At 38.7% G+C, this 22,638-nt stretch overlaps 1 protein-coding gene across 1 annotated transcript; it reads right to left on the reverse strand.

Moving 5' to 3' along the window:
* Positions 1 to 11,774: 11,774 nt before the first annotated feature.
* On the reverse strand, positions 11,775 to 22,460 carry tnfaip3 (tumor necrosis factor, alpha-induced protein 3). The gene is made up of 9 exons (XM_052571695.1): positions 22,218 to 22,460; positions 21,058 to 21,394; positions 16,131 to 16,321; positions 15,751 to 15,892; positions 15,482 to 15,652; positions 15,212 to 15,392; positions 14,178 to 15,061; positions 13,709 to 13,908; positions 11,775 to 13,630 (listed from the first exon to the last, which is right to left on the reverse strand). Exons 2-9 carry the CDS (start codon positions 21,362 to 21,364, stop codon positions 13,370 to 13,372), a joined length of 2,337 nt encoding a protein of 778 aa, XP_052427655.1. The 5' UTR covers positions 21,365 to 21,394; positions 22,218 to 22,460; the 3' UTR covers positions 11,775 to 13,369.
* Positions 22,461 to 22,638: the final 178 nt, after the last annotated feature.

Consider the following 22,638-nt stretch of genomic DNA (forward strand, 5'->3'; position numbering starts at 1 on the left):
ACCAGAAATGGACAAAAACATTGCTCAGGGAATAAGATGTGCATAAACAGTGCATATGTTTGCAGTGTCTTCTACTAACCAGAAGTTAAACGGATTCAAATGATGACAAACAAATGCTTTTCATGAATTTACCACGGCATTTTCAGAAAACAAATGTGCAAAAGCTCACTGGGGCTGTAGTTTTTTTTAAAAGGTACACCTTTGTACCTTAACCTTAAAGGGTGCAAATTAGTACATAAAATGTACATATACCTAAATGAAATATATTAGTAGGCCTACATTTAATAAGGTACATGCCCCAAAGATGACTTTTGTAGCTTTATTTTTGAGAGTGGATATAATAAGCCGTCAAAACTGGTAATTATTAAAACTCGTCTTTGGTGTAATTGAATCCAGTTGCTGCTAGCAGCTGTAACTGTCATTTCACAGTTCAGTCTGAAATGTTCTTTTCCGATTCCAAGATTACAGTGTAAATACTGTGAAATATGACGCATCCACACAATATGAGACATGTATTGTTTCTGCTGAAGGTGAGTCACCAGGGTGACAAGTATGTGCAGGACACACCTAACGAGACACACCTGCTCTGTGAGTTACACATGCGCCCTTCTGATGAAACACTGACAACATCTGGTACGTGCAGTACTGAAGGGAACAGGTTAACTGAGGACAGAACAGCACAGCTTCTCTCCTGTCTGAATGTTTCTAACATTAGGGGTTAAAATACCACAACGGGGATTATCCCTAACATAGCACTGAGGAGATTTATTTATTGAAGCATCATCAAATTTCAAACACTTCTGCATTTGGACAAACCTTAACTCAGATCGTACAGGTTAAGTCTTTTATTTCACTCATGAGCAGCTCATGAGGCTGTGGGGAAAAAAAGCTAAAATATATTTTAGGAAATTTGTACTTTTATGCAGTATCTTGTCTTTCATCCTGATATTGGAATAATGTTTTATGTATAAGCCTGAAAATAGGCACTTTAAATTTCACTTCAGACTTGTTTCTATAACACTCTGTTATTATTAATATGAGCAGTTTTACAGAGAAGAGTGCATCACAAAACACCAGTGAGCTAAAAGAGATAAACTATTCATGAACATAGGTACATCACAAGGAACTTGTATTGTCAAGTTCAGAGGTGGGTAGAGTAAAAGTAAAATCACTTATAGAAATATTTACTCAAGTAAAACTAAAAGTTATAGTCTGAATAGTTACTTGAGAACGAGTAAAAACTACTCAAGTAATTAGTTAGTTACTAGTTACCATATACTGAATATCTATAGTCTATTTTTATTTAGATAAATAGATACAATGTATTTTATGTAATGTATGTATATATATAATTGTTTTATTTTTTGTTTGTTTTTCTCAGCCTTTATTCAAGTCTTCTGTGTCACATAATCCTTCAGAAATCATTCCCATATGTTGATTTACTATCAGGGATGTTCTTTTTAGTTTTCTATTCATCAAAGAATCCTAAACAAAATGTCACAGGTTCCAAAAGATATTAAGCATAAAAACTGCTAATAAACTGGTAATAAATCAATATATTATACTGTAATTAGTTATGTTAACTTTCCACAGTCTGTGACAATTTGGAGTTAATTTTTATCTGCTGGTGTTGGTCCATTGTGTTTCTTGAAAACCAAAGTCACTGCACCTTTTTTCCAAGAAATCTTGGAGCACGTTTCATGTTTATTGAGATGCACCTGTATGCATAAATAACCTATGACATGGAGAAGAGTGAAAACTCCTCACATAACTGCTGTTACCGAACATCTGAACATAACAAACCAAATGCACATTGATGGATCTTCTTACGTCTGTTCTGCACAATGTAAACAAATAAATAAATATCAATATTAATTGTGTCTAGGCAAAGACATTCCTCCTGGAACAGAGCTAACGCTGTTTGGAGGGTATTCATTTCATACTCTGTGTCAGCTTATTTATTGTAAAAATTATACATTGTATTTAATGTATAAGTTACACGTACAACAAACTTGTAATGTCATATAGTGGTATCTTGACTTGCACTGTAATCGAAAGTAGCCTGTCTATACCTGTTGAACTGTAGACAGCACACGCGGTATTCATCTAATAAAAATCTTCATCGCTAGCAAACAATAGCCTTTGAACATTTTATTTCAACTGAGTGTAGATCCAAGGCCACGTCTTCAATGCTCTTGATGTTCTTAAACTTTCTGTTACAACTCTGAGCGAACTGCTTCAGAAGCTCAGCGTGCGATGGAAACTGAACGAATCATTCAAACTGATTCACGAACCAATTCACTGGTTTGATCAAGCCTTTGAACAAAACTGACTCAAAGAATTAATCAATTGCGAATGGGCATCGCTCATTGCCAAGAGAAAAGTAGGAAGCTTGTTTTGGAATAAACTTAAGCATTTATTACTTTTATTGCATTAAGATAAAGTAACGAGAGGAATGTCGCCAACAGTAACAAAGTAAAAGCACAGATTTTCCCCCAAAATGTACTTAAGTAAGAGTAAAATTACTGATTTTTAAATACAGACCAAAACTATAAGTTATGAAGTAAATGTAACTGGTTACTCGTTACTACCTCTGGTCAAGTTGTTTAGGTTTTTCCATTCAGCTCTGCCCAAACTTGATAAATGGCTTTTCAAGGGGTCATATGATGCGATTTCAATTTTTTCTTTCTCTTTGGCGTGTTACAAGCTGTTTGTAAATAGACAAGATCCATAAAGTTGCAAAGACTAAAGTCTCAAACCCAAAGAGATATTCTTTATAATAGTTAAGAGTTGTCCACACCCTCCTAAAAACGTCTCGTTTAAACACGCCCCCACATGTCTACATCACGATGTGGGAAGATTTGCATAACACCGACCAAATGTTCATGCAAAGAAAGAAGGAGTGACTTTTATTCTCGCTGCCATGTTGTGGAGGTGCTGTTTCATTGTGAAAGTGAAACTACTTTGTTTGATCTTCCAAATGCTCAACACACAACTAGAAATCAGTGGATAAGTTGTATTTACCAAACCTTTCCAGAACACACTGTTTCAGTGTGTGTGAAACGCATTTAACGGAGGACTGTTTCCTGAACCTACAATGCCGGCTGTTGTGACTTACAGGTACATTTCTATATTTAAAGTATTTGCCACTGATGATCCAAGCGCAGTTTAGAGCAGTGTAGAGCAGAGCTTGTCGTTTGTAGTTTCTCCAATCACAAATGCATACTCAACACAATGCGTAAAAATACAGTATGTAACATTTCTGTCGCTTGCTTAGCATTCAGCCGATCACAATGACAGCTGGCCAATCAGAGCATGAGCTTTGCTTGTTTCAGAAAGGATAAGAGGAGCAACAATAATGTTTTTTCTTTAAACCACATAAACACATTGCATTACACCAAATACACCAAATAATGTTCTTTTACCAACTTCATATGATCCCTTTAAGTTCTGAAGGACACAAAAGGACCACTCATCTTTACTGTTTTTATTTTTCTTCTGCTTACAAAAGCTTAGCAAAGCGATCGTAGCAGAGGACAGCATCTGTAATAGCAGTAGTAGAAGGCTGATTAACCAGTTTTGAATTTGAGCAGAATAGCTCAACACACACACACACACACACCCTTACAGGATCCATCTCAGTAGCCACACTGCCCTCTGCAGGAACTTCTTGACACAACATATTTATTTATTTCTGTTACAAATGTCAGTCAAATAAAATATTAGCAAAATAAGGGAGCTGGGTTATTTTTCCAGTCCAAACACGTAATTTCGGTCAAGATTGCCGACTTGATTTCACAAATACTGTCTGAACTGAGCTGAGTTGGATGATGACATCACTGAATCAATGATGAACTGACTTAAATGGAGGGTTTACTCTCGTCCTCTCGCGTTGCTTGACTGGTTTGAGGCTGTATTTGGTAAAGAAGCTGGGCTGATTTGAATAGTTCATGAAGAACACAAAGCCTTATTGTTCTTTACTAAACTTGAAAATGTAATTTATTCCTGAGATCAAAGCTGAATTTTCAGCTTCATTACTCCAGTCTTCAGTGTCACATGATATTCAATCGAATGCTACGACTCCTTGAGATCATGTCTTACAACTAATGAACAATCATGCACGAGACTTTATCATTTTTAGAAAGCAAAACAATTATGGAAGTGAAACTTAAAAAAATAATAATAAAGAAATAAACTTCTACTAAGCGGTACTTATATATATATTTATTAACAATATCAAAAGGAAACAGATAAACATTAGAACAAGAACATATGGGGAGATGCAATAACATTTAAAAGGTAATCAAATAAATATACAATAATTTAACAATCTGAAAAGTTACAATTTATTTATATATATATATATATATATATATATATATATATATATATATATATATATATATATATATATATATATATTTTTTTTTTTATATAATAAACATATAAAAACTTAAACTTATTATACATAATTAACCTCTTGAATAAATAAGTGAGGGATAATTAAACTAAAATCACAATATATTTAAGCATTTAGCATTTATCCTATATTCATTAATAAAATCAACATAAGCATAAAAATCTCCACTGTTGCTTATTAAATCTGGGATAAACACAATGCTCTTGGAGAACCAATCAGAGAAGAAAACAGATTTATGTGCTAATAAAACATATCGATTATTCCAGATAATATGAGGAGAAAAAGATGTTTAAAGATTAGCTTCAGGAAGTCTGAACGCTTCATAGGAGAGAAAGCCAAAACTGTACATCTCCACATCTCTTGAAAATCATATTAGGAATCCTGAACCAAACTGAATTCCCCTTCAAACAATATATATATATATTATAAATGAATAAAAAAAAATAAAATAAAAAAAAACTAAGACATTCAACCCTCTCTTTGAATATGGCTGTGTTAAAGATTTTCTATTGATGTGTTCCACCTTATCTTTATATGAATTTAAGATTAAAAGAGTCAAGTTAGAAGTTACAAGTGTTAGAATCAATATAAAGGGGTATAGAAGGATAAATAAAGTGTGAAACACTTTCGGCTTTAGATAAAAAAAAATCTGCCATAAATTGTAGGATCTCTTTGTAACCACAAACTGTTATGTTTATATATGTTTAATTAATTTAGGACATTTATGATGGACATTTAAAGAGATTCTTTCTTGGGCTGATTTACAGATATAAGTACCAAGATATTTAACAACAATCCAAATCAGACTCATGGATAAGCATTATTTGACTTTTTTTTTTTACTATTAACTACTAATCCAGAGGCTTTGGAAAAATTATTTAGACTTTGAATTATAAAATTTACTTGACGTTCAAATGCATGTATCATCGGCCAGTTGACTTATGATTAATTCATCCTCTCCCATCTGAATTCCTTTGATACCAGTGCCATTAACTACATAATAATTGACTAATTCTGCAGCGAGTAAAAACAAAGAGGGAGAGATGGGACATCCCTGTCTAAAACCTCTGCTAACACAACATCTTGGAGAAGTGCCACTGGAAAGAGAGTTTTGTGGAGGCCATGACAGAATAACTCTTGGGATTGTGATAATATGTAGTGGCCATGAGATATTAACAGAGGTGGGTAGAGTACCCAAAAACTTTACTCAAGTAAAAGTAATTCTAGAAATATTTACTCAAGTAAAAGTAAAAGTACTAGTCTTGAATAGTTACTTGAGTAAGAGTAAAAGAGTATCAGATAAAAAATCTACTCAAGTAGTTAGTTACTAGTTACTTTGGTTCATATATACTGAGTCTATTTCTATTTAGATATATAGATTAAATGTATGTTATGTGTGTGTGTATAAATGTATATATTTCATCAGCCTTTACTCCAATTTATGTAATTTATTATAAAACCCTGTCTGTTTACTTAAGTAACAAATATAGGTGTCATGCCATAACATATTTTTAATACGACTGACTTTATATTAAATGTGAATTTAACATTGAAAGTTAATGTGATATAAATATTGCCACTAATCTTTCATTGTTCAGAAAAAGAGCAAATAACATTTACATTATTATAGAACATTTTCACTGACATTTATAGCATTAAGATAAAGTAACGAGAGGAGCGTCGCCCACAATAATGAAGTAAAAGTACAGATTTTTCCCAAAAAAATACTCAAGTAGGCCTAAATGTAACGAAGTAAATGTAACTCGTTACTACCCACCTCTGGATATTAATTTGTAGGAACGTTATGGTATGTCGTGGCCTCGAGATGCAGTGCTGAGGGAATGACATGTTTTTCTTGTGACCACAAGTTTAATGCATAAACAATAGCAACCCCATATTATCAGAGATGGATTCATTCACATGGACTCCTTTGATGATGTTTTTCTTACCTTTCTGGACATGGACAGTACACCGTACACACAGCTTCAATGGAGGGACTGAGAGCTTTCGGACTAAATCTAAAATATCTTAAACTGTGTTCAGAAGATAAACAGATGAACAGTCTTACTGGTTTGGAACGACATGAGGGTGAGTTATTAATGACATAATTTGTATAATTGGGTGAACTAACCCTTTAATGTGACCCCAGAAGACTTTATAAGATTCAAAAGGTAGGTCATCAGGGCCAGAGATTTATTTACAGGGGACTTCATCATCATCCAATTCTCTCATTGTGAGTGGCACATCACAAACTGATTTATTGTGTTCCGAAATTTGAGAAATCAAGGGAGCTACTTTATCAAAAAGGAATCAGCCGCAAGATTATCAAACGCAGAAGAATATAATTTTTTTGATAAAAAATTAAAACAAATCTAGATATCTGAGTTTTAAGAGGAGATGGATCCATCAGTCTGAAGAAAGGGATGAATCTTCTGAACACATTGAACACTAGATGGCAGACATCTCCAGTCCTGGCTCTCTGCATCATCTGTTGATCATGTGATCTACCTGTTGACTTGCTGAAAACACGCCACTTTTATTTTCCCTTTACTTACGTCAATGGACAAGCAAAACTGCTGCTGCGAGCACAAAGATGATTTGCGATTTGGTGTTTGTGCCAATAAACGAACAAAACACAAACATTTTTAAGGTAAATACAGATGATATGAATTCCAGTTTACTCAGAAAGTGGCCATAACTTACCTTAAAACTAAATAAAAAAATAATAAATAAACAGATCAAATGAGTGTGAGATCGGTAATATATCTGTATGTGAGTTCATCTTCACACTGTGACCGAGGAAGAACACACTTCAGCGACGAGCTGTAGTGCACATCATGTCTCAATATAAGATTTTAGATAAACCAATAAAGAGGACTTGCGATATGTCATTCATCTATAAATATATCACTTTAACAGAATATTAAAAAAAAATCCCTTTCAAAATTCACCTATCATTTTCCTCTCAAAGTCTCTTACTCTGAGCTGATCAAGATCCAGTTAGTGGTTATCTGAGCTATTGAAGGGTCTTCAGACAGAGCAGGGGTTTTCAGCTGTTCCTGAGTTACAGCAGGTCACAGACATGTCAACATCTATAGAGATTCCATGAAATAAAATGGCTTTAAATGTTCAGAATAATCTGTCAGGTAATTCCATTCACGTCTACAATATGAATTTTCACCATTGTTGCCATTTGAACATTGTCTAGCTTTTCAGTGCGAAGGGTGAGTGGGTTTTTAATCATGAGTCAAAATAATAACTTACTGAAAAGTAAAAAAAAAAAAAAAACACCTGAAAAAGAGATTTCCCCTTGAATGTTTCCTATAGCTTCTCTGAGTCCACACACACACACACTTGTAGTTTTAACTGACTTGACTCCGACTCAAGACTGTAGTTTTTTCGGGGCACCCCCTGAGCAGCGACTCTGTGGAGCTGCTGAGATCAGAACTACGTGATGATGAAATTTACGGGATCCATCCTATAGATCGCTGCTGGAGGATGAGTCAGGGCACTGAAGGGCTCGCAGCATGACGTGACCATGCAAATCACACCGCTTCCCAGTATCAGCCTCTCGGGCGCTAGACACGTGAGACACTTTCAGTTTTGACATCACACCACTAGACCGAGGCTTTCTGACCCGCTCACTCCAGAGAGACAGATGCTAGAGAAGCCTGTAAACTGAAACTCTGATCATACGCAGTGAATTCTTTATTACACTCATGGTTGAACACAGAACTATACAATAACTGAGCAAACACAACATTCACAAAGACAGGTGTGGCTCCTGTCATGAGCCATGCACGGCCTTCAGGAAACGTTTCTGGAATGTACCTGAAGTGACAGATCATCTTGGAAGTTTTCCTGTTGTACACCGATGACTCATGGGATCGAGTCAAACACACTGTAAATGATCAATCCTGGAATTCCCTCTGCAGTCCCCCAGACAAATACATACTGTACGATCCGTATCATCCTGCTGTGCTTCTGTTTCCTTTTTCACTTCAAGGGCATGGCCATTTTATTTCAGTTTCACGCTAAAAATTCTGCAGTTTTGGAATGATTCATATTGAAAATATGTTGTCTGCTTACAAATCGGTCAATCAAGTCAAGTCAAGTCACCTTTATTTATATAGCGCTCTAAACAAAAGACATTGCGTCAAAGCAACTGAACAACATTCATTAGGAAAACCGTGTGTCAATAATGCAAAATGATAGTTAAAGGCAGTTCATCCTTGAATTCAGTTCTGTCATCTATAATTCAATAGATGTCAATAATTCAGTTAATGCGATTCTTTGTGTAACAAACAGAATGAAGAGTTGATTGTAACATTATTATAGAAATAAGCAAAATATGATGCACTTTATTGACAACATCTGGATCACAGAGCATTTCAGTCATTCTAAAACACACATTATCAATAAAGATTATTAATTAATGTTTTGATTGAAAACTTATTTAACACTTGATTATGTAATCCTTTTATAAAAGGCTTGTTCCTACTCATATTATTTTGATATGTTAGCAACAATGTTATTTTAGCATCGAGATACTATCATAGTTTTATTCATATTTTGAATTAGTTGTTATTTTACATTTTAGCAAGTTTTAGCAAGTTAGATTTTTTTTATTTAAATGTTTATTTTTTTATTATTATGATTTGTCCTTGTCAGCTAGCAAAAGGTCTCATGTCAGTTAAAGTTTATATTATTTCAAGTAGTTTTAATTCATTCTAATAACTCTGATTTTATGTTTGGAAGTGTGCTATAACGTTGTGACAGAGAGATAGTGTGTAGGCTGCACATTTTAGCGTGTCACTTTGCATAGCATGCTATTTTCAGAGAGCTGCACTACAGGTTGAGCGTTAACCTTCCTCCCACGCTATAGCGTCGCTGCCCCCGCATCGCTCAAATGTCACAAATATCCCCTCCTCTGTGCTCTCTTTCCTTCCAGCTGTGAGTCAGTAGAGCTCCTGGGGGTTTGGGGCTTGCCTACTTCTCGAGCAGTTTGAGTGTGGGCTCCTGAAAGAGCTGTGAGTTGACTTTCAGAATCACATTATTAGAAAGAGCCACTGAGTTTTAAGCTGGCAAAAAAAGATAGCGATGTTGTAACTCAAACCACAAAACTTCCTGTGACGGAATAGTTTGGTTCTAATGGTAGAAAATTCACCTTGGGTTTATGCGAGGTTTTACAGACTCCTAAATTTAGAGTCGGTCAGAGATGATGCCAATTTGCTACACAAATTTGTATAGTAAACAATATCAATACGTATTAATATTATCATATATATTTTTAAACGTATTACTGAGTGTTGCATTAACCAGTAGCAGCTCCGGTGTGATGTATCCCAGTATAACCGAAGAGAAGTTGAAGATTGAGGATGATTCAAACCAAACTATATTTTCTGCAAGCTTCTACAAGATACCTTAAAACATTTTTTTTTCATAATTCACAATTTATGTATACAGTGCAACAGCTAAAACTGTGAGAAAAAATAATAAATGTTTTACTTGTTAAGAGCATGTGTATATTAATAACTAAAAGTCAAGCTGCGATAACAAGAAGGACCACACGGAGTTTATGTTTGTTCCCACCAACTCATAGAGATCGTATTGTAGTGCAGTGTCTGCAGTTAAAAAATATTAATTAGCCATAATAAAAATCTTTGTATAGAGGTCTAAGCACTAAGCACTTTAGTGCCATGTAAAAAAAAAAAAAAAAAAATAAAAAAATAAGAAATATAATATATAATAATAAAAATAAGAATATTTTTTAAATGTTTTAAGGATAAAGTCGAAATTATGAAAATAAGGTGCAAATATTTTGAGAATAAAATAAAACATATGAGAATTAAATCATATTAAAGTTATGATATTTTGAGTAAAGCCTGCATGCGGGCCGCACTGGGAGCACTTTCAAATTCTGTCAGTTTAAATACAACAAATATATCTTACAATAATGTGTTTGTCACGCTCTTTAATGTGACGTGACAGATCGCTGTATTCGCTTCAGTTTAAGCAGCATCCATCATCTTTCCGATTACAATAAGATGTTTCATTAAAGGGTTAGTTCATCCAAAAATGAAAATCAGCCCATAAATTACTCACCCCCAAGTCATCCTATGTGTATCAGACTTTCATCTTTCAGACGCTTCCAGTCGGAGTTATATTCAAATTGTCTATGATCTTTCCAGCTGTTTCGTGGCACTCAGCGGGAGTTGCATTGCTTCAGTCCAAAAGTGTCTCACGCGGCTCCAGGAGGTGAACAAAAGCCTCCTGTTGCAAACATGCAAACTGATGTCCATATTCAAAACATAATAATCACTTGAATCAAGCTTGTGCTCACAGTTCTGGGTGGATGACATATAAGCTACATTAAAGTGATTATTACATTTTGAATACGGATACTTTTATTACAAATAGGCATCGATTCACTACAGAAGGCCTTCGTTCACCCCCTGGAGCCGTGTGAGACACTTTTTTTTTTTTTTTAATGGATGAGCACTTTTCATTTAATTTCTTTTGGACTGATGCACTGCAACACCCACTGAGTGCCATGAAACAGCTGGAAAGATCAAAGACAATTTTTAATATAACTTCATACTGGATTGGTCTGAAAGATGAAAGTAATTTATGGTAATTTATGGTAATTTAATTAAATTTTTGGGTGAACTAACCCTTTAAATTAAGCCGTAGCCTACTGTTTTTTTATGCTTTCTGATGAACCTTCACATTTATATCGTAACTACTAAACAAGAAAAACACATTTATCATTTGTATTTCGTGATAAAGCGTACAGAATTTGCGTCATATTAAAGGCAACACTGCACAAAATGATTGTGATTACTGGCACGCTACAATCAATGAGTGGAAGATGCTAAATATTATTTCCAATCGTTTAATGCATTATACCATAGATGTCCACAAAGAAAACAGTGTAATTTAATGAAACTAGTGTCTCATAATAGTTGGAAAGATGATGAATACAGCAATCTGTCATGCCACATTAAAGAGTGTAAATAACATTATTGTAAAACACATTTTAGCCATAAAACTGACAGATTTTGAAAACTGAGACTTTGTTTTATATTAAAAGTAGAAGCACAAAGTCGCTATAGGGTGGCTGGCGCATAATGAATGCAATAAAAGACGTGAAATATTATTTCCAAGCATACTGTCCCTACGAGTATGACACATGCTATGATTTCTGCTAATAATCCCACATATATTATTGTTTTGCTACCAATATCAACACCATTGTTAGTGTATTAATACATAATACCACTACTATTGTTGTTATAACATGTATTTCAAGCTGAAATAAAGCAAATCAAGATAAACAGAGACAGGAAACGTGTTAATGTTTTTCTATTAAAAATAATTTATTCCAGGACCACATATAAATAATTCTTGAAACACATTACAGTTAATATTTGCTGTGAATAAATACAAACAAACCAAAAAACAAGGCTTTTCATACAATACTCTATATGAAAGGTTGCACAAAATTTCTATCTTGTCATCTATGTTCCTCTAGGTCTATAACTGGAATGTCACTACGTACTGTATGTCAGAAGTACCGTTCCTAATTCCAGAGCAGCTTATTTAGTATTGTGCAAGTTTGTGATGATCTGAACTGACTGAACAGATCCAGTAGTTGAAGAGTAGACACTCTTGAGTTTCTGATTCGACTGCAGATTCGTCTTGTGTGTATCATTTATCCCAAGCACATTTGTGTATAGGCCCATATGAATCTAATTCTCGAGTAGACGAAGCTAAATGTGCTTGCACACAACATTGGACTTCAAGGATGGGAATGTTTAACACAGACAGTTATTTCTTTATAAATGATGCCACAGGAGCCAGCTCGATCTCTTCTCGGTACGTCTGTGCAGATATTGCAGAAATATTCAAATAGAGAATGTCAGTTTGTGCATACTAAATGTATGCAAAGAATAGACTGAGGCATTGTGTGATTAAAGGAGAGTAGTGCAACCGAAAGAAAGTGGGCGAATGGGGAGTTCGCAGATCTAGGACCTGGGCGTTTACATTCAGATTGATTCGTTTTCGCCTGGCTGTTTATCATCGGTTTTTTTCGCTTTGTCAGAATTTTTGACGCTCTCTTTTTGGCACGGCCGTTCCCTTCAGCTTATTTTAATTTCATCTGCTCTAAACATCGGGGAGGTGTCAAGTATCTGGTTTTCATTGCACTTAAGGAATTCTTCAGCCACAGAGAAATGAACATATCCATTCAATAGAACAGAGCACGTCATATGAAGTTTAACAAGGCAAGCAAAAGTGAAAAACAGTTTCAAGAGCAAGAAGGACTTGTGAAAATGGTAAAGAAAAACATTCTCGAAGGCAACAGATCCATGCTGCTCGCAGACATCAGATGGTGCAGCAGGAAATGAAAGTCGAGCTCTGCTTAGCAAGCTCTCATTGGCACTTAACCTACATTTTATGAAGAAACTATCAAATGCTGTCCTTCGGTGGTCTCTGCATACCCTGTACGTCTTATTCCAGTACTTCCTGCAGTCCACAGTGGCGATGTACATCGGATTTGACACATCTTTCGGTAAATTAACTCGATTTTGTCACTAATCTGAAATTGTTAATTCTTACACATGCTCTCCTCAATTTTTCAACAAACATTTGCGATTGATTACCCTGTTCGACATAAACAGCGGACGCCACGGGTGTGTGTAACTAGACGTCATTGTGTATCATTAGTTTCTGTATGCTAACATCTCACGACAGTCCTAAACACTTGATACAAATGACCAAAACTTCATTTAAGAGGTATTCACCAATTCTACATCACCACCGGGCTCTTAAGGCCCTGCCCAATGTAGGTGGGGGATTTTGGGCAAAAAGTTCCTCGTGTAAGAGAGTTCACCAGCATGCACGTGGACGTGCGATGGACTGGGCACGTTTTAACATCGAACTGTTCTGTCAGCCCCGGTAAATCTGCTTGAAGTGGTCACATTCGTTACAGTAGCCTTGTTTCTCTTGGTTGGCGTAGTGGTCGCAGCCCTGCGTCTTGCAGCGCTGTTTGCTCTTCTCTTTGGGCGCCTGTGCACGTCGACCCTCTCGCTGGCCGCGGCTGACGCAGTCCGGGCAGAGGTCCGTGCAGCCCGGGGACAGGTTCTTACAGCCGCTGCGCCGACACTGTGTCTGGGACAGCATCGGAGGAGGACGTGGTTTCGAGGCCCGCTGGACAGAAACAACAGAGTTCGTCAGAAGAGCCAAACCTTCCCCACAGCAACAAAGCCAGCACGTAAGGACACTTACCGTGACGAGAGGTGGGGATTGAGAGCCCCTGCTAGCAGCTTGGTTGAGTCTGGCACTCTGTTCCTTCACAAAGCACTTGTTGCAGTAACCCTCGAGCATGGCCTTTCCCTCGGCGCCGCAGCCCTGACCCCGGCACCGCGGACAGTTCTGGAAGCCCGCCTCGGACGTGTGTCTGGGCTGGACAAGAGCGGGAGTGGCCACTGCACAAACAAAAACAAAATAAAAATCACACACTTGTTTCTCTGCTTGACTTGATACCCAATAGGACAGGCGTCCTGGCGTCCCAACCCTGCTCCTGGAGGACCACTGTCCTGCAGAGTTTTGAACACACCTGATACTTCCAGGCAGTTGGAGCTAAACTCTGCAAGACACCGGCCCTCGAGGACTGAGTTTGGACACCCCTACAGTCAGAAGATATTTCATCTGAGTTACAAGAAGAAGTGAGAGAATGCAGAAGAGCTGCACTTACGGTGATTGGTCTGGTAGTCTAGATAACATATAGTGCAGAATCCCAACTTCTCTGCCGTCCCAAAGAACTGGCAGCCGGAGCGTTTACACTGCCGCGCCGCGGGCGTCTGCCAGGTGTGGCCGGCTGTCCCAGTGCGCTCCGTCTCCCGGTGCATCGCCCATACTGAGGCCTCGGTCCTGGGCTCCTGCTGCTGGGTGTCCCCCATCTCAGAAACGGCAGTCCTCTGCATGCAGGGTGGGCAAAGACCGTTGAATATCCTAAAGACCTCCTGTCGGCACAGAACGCACCTCTCGGTGTCCCTTTCCCGTTCTCTCTCCCTTTCCTTCTCTCGCTCCCGGCTGCCTGTCGCCCACCAGCCGTGAGAGGGGCCTTGCGGTGGCCCATTAGCAGCCGTTCGGTTTTGCCTCGCCGTAAAGCAGCGTTCACACAGCCCGTCATGCTCCACGCTGAGTGTGAACAAGCATCCAGGCGTCTTGCACTTCATGGCATGAGTCTCACTGTAAAGGCTTAGACTGGGGGCCGTAGGGGGCGCAGAGCGTGGGCTGGGCAGGACGGAGCGCTCCAGCCTCCCTCGGCTCTCGGGGTCCGAGGACGAGGTTTGATTTGTGGTGGAAATGGCCTCCGGCTTGCAACCCGCCTGACGCTTTTCGAAGCACTCGTGACAGTGGGGTTGAGTGTCCACCGAGACGTAGAAGGTACAGCGGGGGGTGGCACAGCGGATCTCAATCAGAGAGAGCTGGGAGACTGAGAAGGGAGGGGGACGCTGGGATTGGGGGGCCCATAAAGAGTCCTTATCCTCCTGCCAGCGCTTATATTCATGGTTGACCAGCTGTAGATAGTCCTCCATCAGGTTCATGTCCTCAGGTAGGTTGCCTTCATCCAGTCTGATGGAGGAAGGGTTCAAGATTTGAAAAGGAACACTGTAAGATCCCACAACCACATTTCTGTGGTTACATTTAGGAAATGCTTATATATTTATCAGACGTTTTATCAAAACCAGCAAGACTTCACCAAAGAGTGTGTTTAGCTCATACCTGGCTGCGGTGATGATCTGTGTGGGATCGCAGCCCAGGCCAATGACAGGGATCTCTATAAGCATTAGGTAGTCTTTCAGCAACTTCTCCTTCTGTTGCTGCTCCTTTTCTGTCAGAAAGTGCACTCGGAGATCTTCAAACCCACCCCGTCCAGGGTTTATCAGTGGCACAGCACGGATCTCTGAAAGGGTCACAAACATCAATTATTTAAATGCACTGGGCCAAGTAGCCGGAACACAATCTGGATTGGTGCGATGTCTGGAGGCAGACCTGGGCCGCTGTCTTTGATTGTGATCAGAGGTGCAAAGTGCTGGGTGTCATAGCCAAGCACTATGGGATATTTGTAGCATTCTCCTGGAGGCCAATGCAAAGGCAGGTATATGCCCCCAACATTGAGGGGTGAAAAGGACGAACCAGACTTCATACTTCTAAGTACTTGGTCTGTCGAGAGAGAAAAAATCGGTCATATATTATGGCCATGTTAAAGGACTTTATGGGTCCAAATCTTCTTATAGACATAATTGTATATGGATACATACCTGCAATAACAATAATTGGTCTCCGCAGAATATTTGAAAGCACAAAGATGTGAATATCCTCTAATGAGTCAAACTGCAGGCCATTACTGCTGGACACCGGAGAAGCCATTTCTACAATCTTCACCCATTCCTCCTCCCAGTTCTGAGAAACAAAAAACATTACAACTATTAACGAGTTTTACCCTTGTCATAGCAAAGAAAAAAGTTCAATGAGGAGTAATGGGATTCTGAAATCCTTCATTTGTTCAGTAACATCTCTAATGGTAATACATTGAAAACTGGATGTGTCAAGTGGTGGACTTTTTTAGCTGGATTTATCAGGCTGTTTATGCCACAAAATGACAGTTTTACACGCTCACTGTGAAAGGGGAAGTGCTTACCAGAGTGCTGTATCGCAGGCCCGTCTGAGTGAACTCCTGAGAGTGCAGCAGCTCGGTCTGAAAGCGCCCTCTAAAGTTACTAGTGTCTGTCTCCTTCAGCACTGTGTAAAGAGCCTTTCGCAGCACCAGGTCTGTGTCCTGAACCCCCAGCAGGTACTGGGACGCCGCGTGGAGCAGGCAGTTCCCATCACCTACATGACACAAAAACACAGACTTGAGCTCAGGACAGTCGCCAGTCAAGAGCTTGGGACTGTGCAAGTTCTTGTGGTGCAATGAGGTCGTACTCTCCTCACAAATTTCCTCAGTTTCTGGATGAGCAAACATGGCAACATGCAGACATGCCATTATACATTAGTTGGTCTACCATCTCCTAAGATTTGCATTATAATATAGACAAATTTCACTTCGAAGTGCACTTTGAAAAAACACAGGTCATAGAAATCTGTGAAGGAGGTATTTATGCGTTCACAAAAAGGCTATGAAACTTGCAGTTCCTGTTTAAACATCATCTAGACTGTCATAACAGCAACCTCTTGACCCGCACAACATGGCAACAAAAAAAATAGTACTAAGAAAATTAAAAACTACATGTGCAATCTTTGTTTTATTGCTGTCAGCAATCTCATTATAATTAAAAGGTTAGTTCAGCCATATTTGTCAAGAAACAAGATAAAGAATGAGATAAAAGCAATACAGGGGATTTCCACAGAGGTGTTAAAAGCAGTTTAAAGAGATCCATTTCATCCGAGTGCATGCATTTTAAAACAGGACATGAGACCGTATCTGATCTGCAAAAACATTGAAATTAACTCCTCATTACACACGCAAGCAATTTGGACATGTCAAGCTAAGAAAGAAAAACAATTCAAAACTCTGTAAATCAGTAACTTCACTGTAACCTGTAACTCTTGATCAAAGTGAAGCAGACTTGAACACTCAAAGAGCATGCACTGCAGAGCTGTGCTCGTGGCCTAGATTCGGTGTTCTTTCTGATGTTGTGCAACATGTGTGTGCTAGTGCATTCGTGCACATTTGCATGTGTGCGCGCTTGTGTGAAACAGCCTGCGAGGAATTTCCCTAGTATGTGATTCTCTGATTAAGCGCCATAAGGGCTTCACTTCAACTTTGTCTTTACCTTGTCTCCTCTTGACACCAGAGCCATGATATAAAGCATTTGGACTTTCCAGAGAGGAGGGGCGATGCTCTACAGGAATGTTTGCGCCCGTGCCATTTCTAGGGTCGATAAGGGAAGTCTGAACATATGATCAAGTTTCGGTTCTTTAAACCTGCGTAATTGTCTAAAAGCAAGGGTTGTGTCTACATCTGCAACCAACACAAAGACCAAATGTTCCTAAGTAGAAGGAGGATTTAACTGGTCTACAGGTTAGATTTTATTTACATTGGAAACTATTTGTACATCGTGTTGTTTTGCTTCTTGTTACACAAGAGAAAGTTTCCGTATGACCCATAAACCGTAGAGGGAAACAATACAAACTCCAAAACACCTCCAAATCAAACTCATAAACGAAGAGATCTGAATCTGAATTAACAACATTACTGGGCCAAACACTCTTAAAGTAGTGCACTTAGAACAATAACCAACTCATTTTCAGAAACACTTTTCAAAATAAGCTGTTTTTCCACTAACAAATTTCCATCAAGTTGCAGTTTAAGGTTGCATTGACTGAGAATGCAGTTCTTTATGTGCAGCAATGTCAGGTCCGAGAAAAAAATAATTCAGGCTTTTAATATCCTCCAATCAGCTGAGTCCTTGAGAAATAAGTCTCTACACACCATTTAAATAGTTCTTTTATTAAATGAAATGTTTCTACAAATTTAAGTGGAGTTACATATTTTTAACACTATTTCTCACTTTAAACACCTTAAAAGTAGTGTACTACTTTCTGTAACTAGTTAACATTGTAGGATCATAGAGTTAGCTTGACTGTATTTAAAAACTTTACCGTAAATTATGAGAGAAATTGTCATTTGGGAAGTTACAGTTTCAATGTAGCTTCCCTAAAACAATAAAAGAACAGAAAATGAGCTGTGAGCACAAACTACATCTGCTATTCAACCACATCCATGTCATCAAATTCAGCAACACTGGTCACAGGAGCAAAACGTGGCCTCGAGAAAATGAATATGCATATGGTAACGCTGTCCACTTCACCGTTTTATGATCAGATGCACTATACAGGCCCAAGATGAAACCGCAATTTCAACACTCGGTTGTTTTTTAAGCTACTAAACTATTTTACCTAAAAGCTTTGGGATTTGGCTTTAGACATCTTTATCAAGCGTTGGGTGTTCGATTCCCCGGGAACACATGATAGGTAAAAATTGATAGCCTGAATGCACTGTAAGTCGCTTTAGATAAAATCGTCTGCTAAATGCATTAATTTATTTTAATTTATTTAAATACACACTATTGGAAATCAAAACAATGTATTCCTGTAGAGCAAACAGCAGACCAATGCCACGAGCAATGATAACGGGTTCGATTCGCAGGGAATGCATGAATGAATGTAAATGTACAAAACACAAGCACATTTAGACATATCCTCCGCTTTAATAGTGACACAGATTATTGATCGCACCGGCTGATTAAAGAGACACTTTATAAATGCATAACATGGGTAAAATACAACACCAGCCCAAAATCTCTCATCAAGCAAAGATGCGTCTTCTGACCTGGGAAGTTGTTACATTCACGTGGAAGGACTTTTTAAGTATCCCTACTTTAACAGACCAAAAAACTGAGACAAATACTGAACAAACATATACCTAACCCAACCATACCCGATTCCTAGAGGATTACAGTTATGATTTCATTTATTTTAAGTCAAATTACGAAACTAAAACTTAAGTCTTAGTTAACTTGCTTTAAAAAAAGCTACTGCCATTATTAGGGATATTACATTTATTGAGGGTTACATTTATTCCAGTTCCCCTCTGTATTCGGTTAAGGGTCATATCAATGCCATCAGTTTTAACCATCATGTTCCAGTCTGACGCTTTCATAATCCCTGAAGACTTAAAACAGGAAATTCCTGTTTCATTATGAGGAAAAATGTGTGCTGTCCAAAATAAAAATAAAAAAGACCAGAATTCAAGAATGAGACAATATCCACTACCAGGAACTAGACCTGATCAAATGAAGCATTATACGGTAGAAAATACTGACACAGCGCTAGCTTGCGAACTATTTCGGACAAATGTTCGTAAAATCTGCATTTACTTAATTTCAGTTACAGTAACTAGTGACTGTACAATGGAGCAACAATGGCAAGTACAGAGAAGTTTCCCTCGCAGCATTACTCATAAGAGAAGAGAAGAGAAGAGCAGAGCGTCCTGACCCTGAGTGAGCCAGAGAAACGTCAGAGTCATAAAGCGCTCTGTACTGAGAGCCCCGCATCACGCCACGGCCCCCTTCAGTCAAACTGGGTGTAGAATTAAGGGGGAAGAACATCAGTGTGACAGACAGAGCAGGATTTTCCCGTCTGCGTGAAGCCCTCATGTGCCAAGCATGCCAAAAAAGCACGTATTCTTTTAAGTGGTCAACTGGTATGGCTTTATTAACAGCTGCACGTACGATAAAGACACCAGATGAGATGTACATGATGGCAGCAGATGCATTAAACAAGGGTATAAACATCAATCTTTGGAAATTGTACGAATTGTAGTTAATAATCACAATTACAATTTCAAGCGAATAATCGTCAATTATGACTTTTGTCATAAGCCTCAAAGGTCTACAATACGTTGGATTGGTTTCTTTTTTAAATGATACAAAAAAAAAAATCTAAATATGAACATTATTATTACAATGTTATACTAAAACTAAAATTCAAATAATGGGGAAAACCCTCAAGATAACAACGCTTCTTAAGGAAGCAGATTAACATAAATGTACTGAATGATTTATTACCGCTTTGAACGATTAAATAATTGTGGCATCCATAATCGGAATCACGGTTAGAAATTTGATTAATTGTGCACTCCTAACATATATATATTTCGATTGATTAATCTGAGAAAAAAAAATAACGCGTAAAAAAATAACGCAGAATAATCCACTCCGTTTTGACCTTTGAACCTGGAGCCGTTCTAGCCACCATTCGACTGTAAAATGAAGGAGGGAGACGAGAACTCGATGGTGCTGCCTGGATCATTGATTGGAACATTTACTCATAAAAAACTACCTATTGGAAATGTTAATAAAAATACATTTGTCTGCAATGTCTGCAGCAAGGAATTTGCATATCACCGGAGTCCGTCCACTATAAACTAGCCGACCACATCAATGCAAAGCATCCAGGAGTTAGCGTTAATCCGGAGATACGACCGAACACGTCCCATGATACCAACTCTAGCAGTCAACGTCATCTTCAAGATGCCTTGTTTGTACAGTGAAAAAAAAAAATCTTCTTCCTGAAGCACTTTTAAATTTATTTTCTTAGCATATTGGGTCATATCATTGATTGTTATGGCCATTATTTGAACAATGAAAATAATAATAAAAGAGTTTTGAACTTTAATGTCACTATTATTCATTGATTCATTTTAATTGAAATATTTTATACTTTCACAGGAAAAATAATGTATGCGATTAATTTAGATTGATGTAATTAATTTGATTAAAATTTGTAATCGATTGACAGCCCTAATATATATATATATATATATATATATATATATATATATATATATAATAAAAAATCAGCCTATTGCTATCAGACCTATTACGGACCATTTCATTAGAAGAATTCATGTATCAGTGTATCAGTGCATCACTAACATTAATTTACACAAATGGTTTATCACGGGAGTAAGAATCCATTTGAGAAGAAAACACTTCATTGAAAGGAAACCGCAACACACAGAAAGCTGCTACTTGTAGCTGATAAAATCACGGCATAGTTACCGTTGGTCCTCAGCGGCACCAGCTTCTTGACCTCGCGGCACCAGTTCAGCCTCTTCTCCTGCTCCAGAGAGCTCTGCATGGCCCGGTCCAAGATGGCGGCCTGGATGACCTCGCGGAAGGCCTGCGGGAACTGGCTCATGCGGATCATCTCCAGCGTGTAGCGGTGCATGCTGCGCAGGTGATGGATCAGGCCGCCGCTGGATGAGGGCTTCACCACATCGTTGGGCACCCGCTCTCGGATTTTCACGGCCTTCAGGAGGTTACTCACAAACAGGAACTTGGGCAGGAAGTTCTGGCCCTGAGACATGGTAGTCTGGAGTGGGGAACCAATCTAGCTCTGCAAAGAAGACATGAAACAAACACAGCATTGTCAGAGGCGCTCAACCCACGACCATGTGCTACAGAGAAGAATTTCCCCTCCACCATAAAGGTGAAGAACTGAAAGGACGAGCGTGGCCCCTGAAAGCTGATGGTGTATTCCAGACTCACGGTAAAGGGCTCTTGAGGTCAGATGAGTGAAAGGCGAAGATCTTTATTAGTCCACCCCCACAATGAAATTTCCAAAACTCTAGCAGAATGGCCTAAAGATGGGCTCAGACAGGCTGACTGGAACCTGGCGGCGTTGAGATGCCATTGACTGCAAGGGCACCATTTATTTGTCTCAGCCGCCGAGGTTCTTCAGGGACAACTTATTCTGAACGCCAAAGCGACAGCGTTCCCTTAAATAGCTCTTGCGCGAGACGTTATCAGCGTTAACGCGACGTCCACAGCTTTATTAAACACAAAGCACAACGGGGACAATAGAGACCCGCGCGGACAAATATTGTAACATCAGTAGCTGACGCTCGAATTACGTAATTGAGTTGACAGAAGACCTAGACAATGCAACACTGTAACACTCGAAAGGAAGCGATGTGTCCCCATGGCAACAATAGAACGTTTTCTCTGTTTAATGTTTTAAATCGCCGATAAGTGACGTCTTCGCAAACAATGGCTGTCAAATCCGCGGCGTTCAGGACCGAGTCCGTCTGTTCGAGACAGACAGACAGACAGACAGCCGTTTAAGCGAGAGACAAAACGGGAGAAATCGGTCTCGCTCGGTTTAGGATTCAGTCTGACACGATATTAGAGAGGCGAGGGTGAACGGGCGCAACTCTTACCTGTTCAATATGTCGGTATCCACCAACAAAGCCCATAAGATGCTCAGGCTTTACTGCTACTTCACTCAGTCCACTTTAATCGTCCATAGCGCTCTTAAAGATCCACTGGATTTCACTGCTCGCGCGAGACGCGTCCAAAACACGTCCAAGTCTTTACTCTAGTTCAGCTCGATTGTAAGCAGTACATAAAAGCCAGTGGGGATTTCCATAAGGTACTTTCCACTTTCACAATCCATTATAAAAAGCGTTATCTTCGTCTCATCCGCTAGGAGGCGAACGGCGTCTTTACGCTTACGTTACGTCGGGCTCGATGACGTCAAGCTCGACGCTTGTTTTGCCACACCCATAACACTGGTAGTTAGGTGAGATGTGGAAACCCAGCTGTGGAAGTCCCAGCCTTTGCGATTTACACCTGTGTGTG

This window comes from Carassius gibelio, chromosome B13 (genome assembly GCF_023724105.1).
Source record: "Carassius gibelio isolate Cgi1373 ecotype wild population from Czech Republic chromosome B13, carGib1.2-hapl.c, whole genome shotgun sequence".
In the NCBI taxonomy this organism is placed as follows: Eukaryota; Metazoa; Chordata; class Actinopteri; order Cypriniformes; family Cyprinidae; genus Carassius; species Carassius gibelio.

Excerpts from the sequence above, each read along its gene's own strand:
- tnfaip3 (XM_052571695.1), bottom strand. The coding sequence starts at position 21,364 with ATGTCTCAGGGCCAGAACTTCCTGCCCAAGTTCCTGTTTGTGAGTAAC. Across the intron at positions 15,062-15,211 it reads CAGATCATCACCGCAGCCAG|ACTGGATGAAGGCAACCTAC; the intron begins GTATGAGCTAAA and ends TTCCTCCATCAG. Across the intron at positions 13,631-13,708 it reads AATCCCCACCTCTCGTCACG|CGGGCCTCGAAACCACGTCC; the intron begins GTAAGTGTCCTT and ends GTTTCTGTCCAG.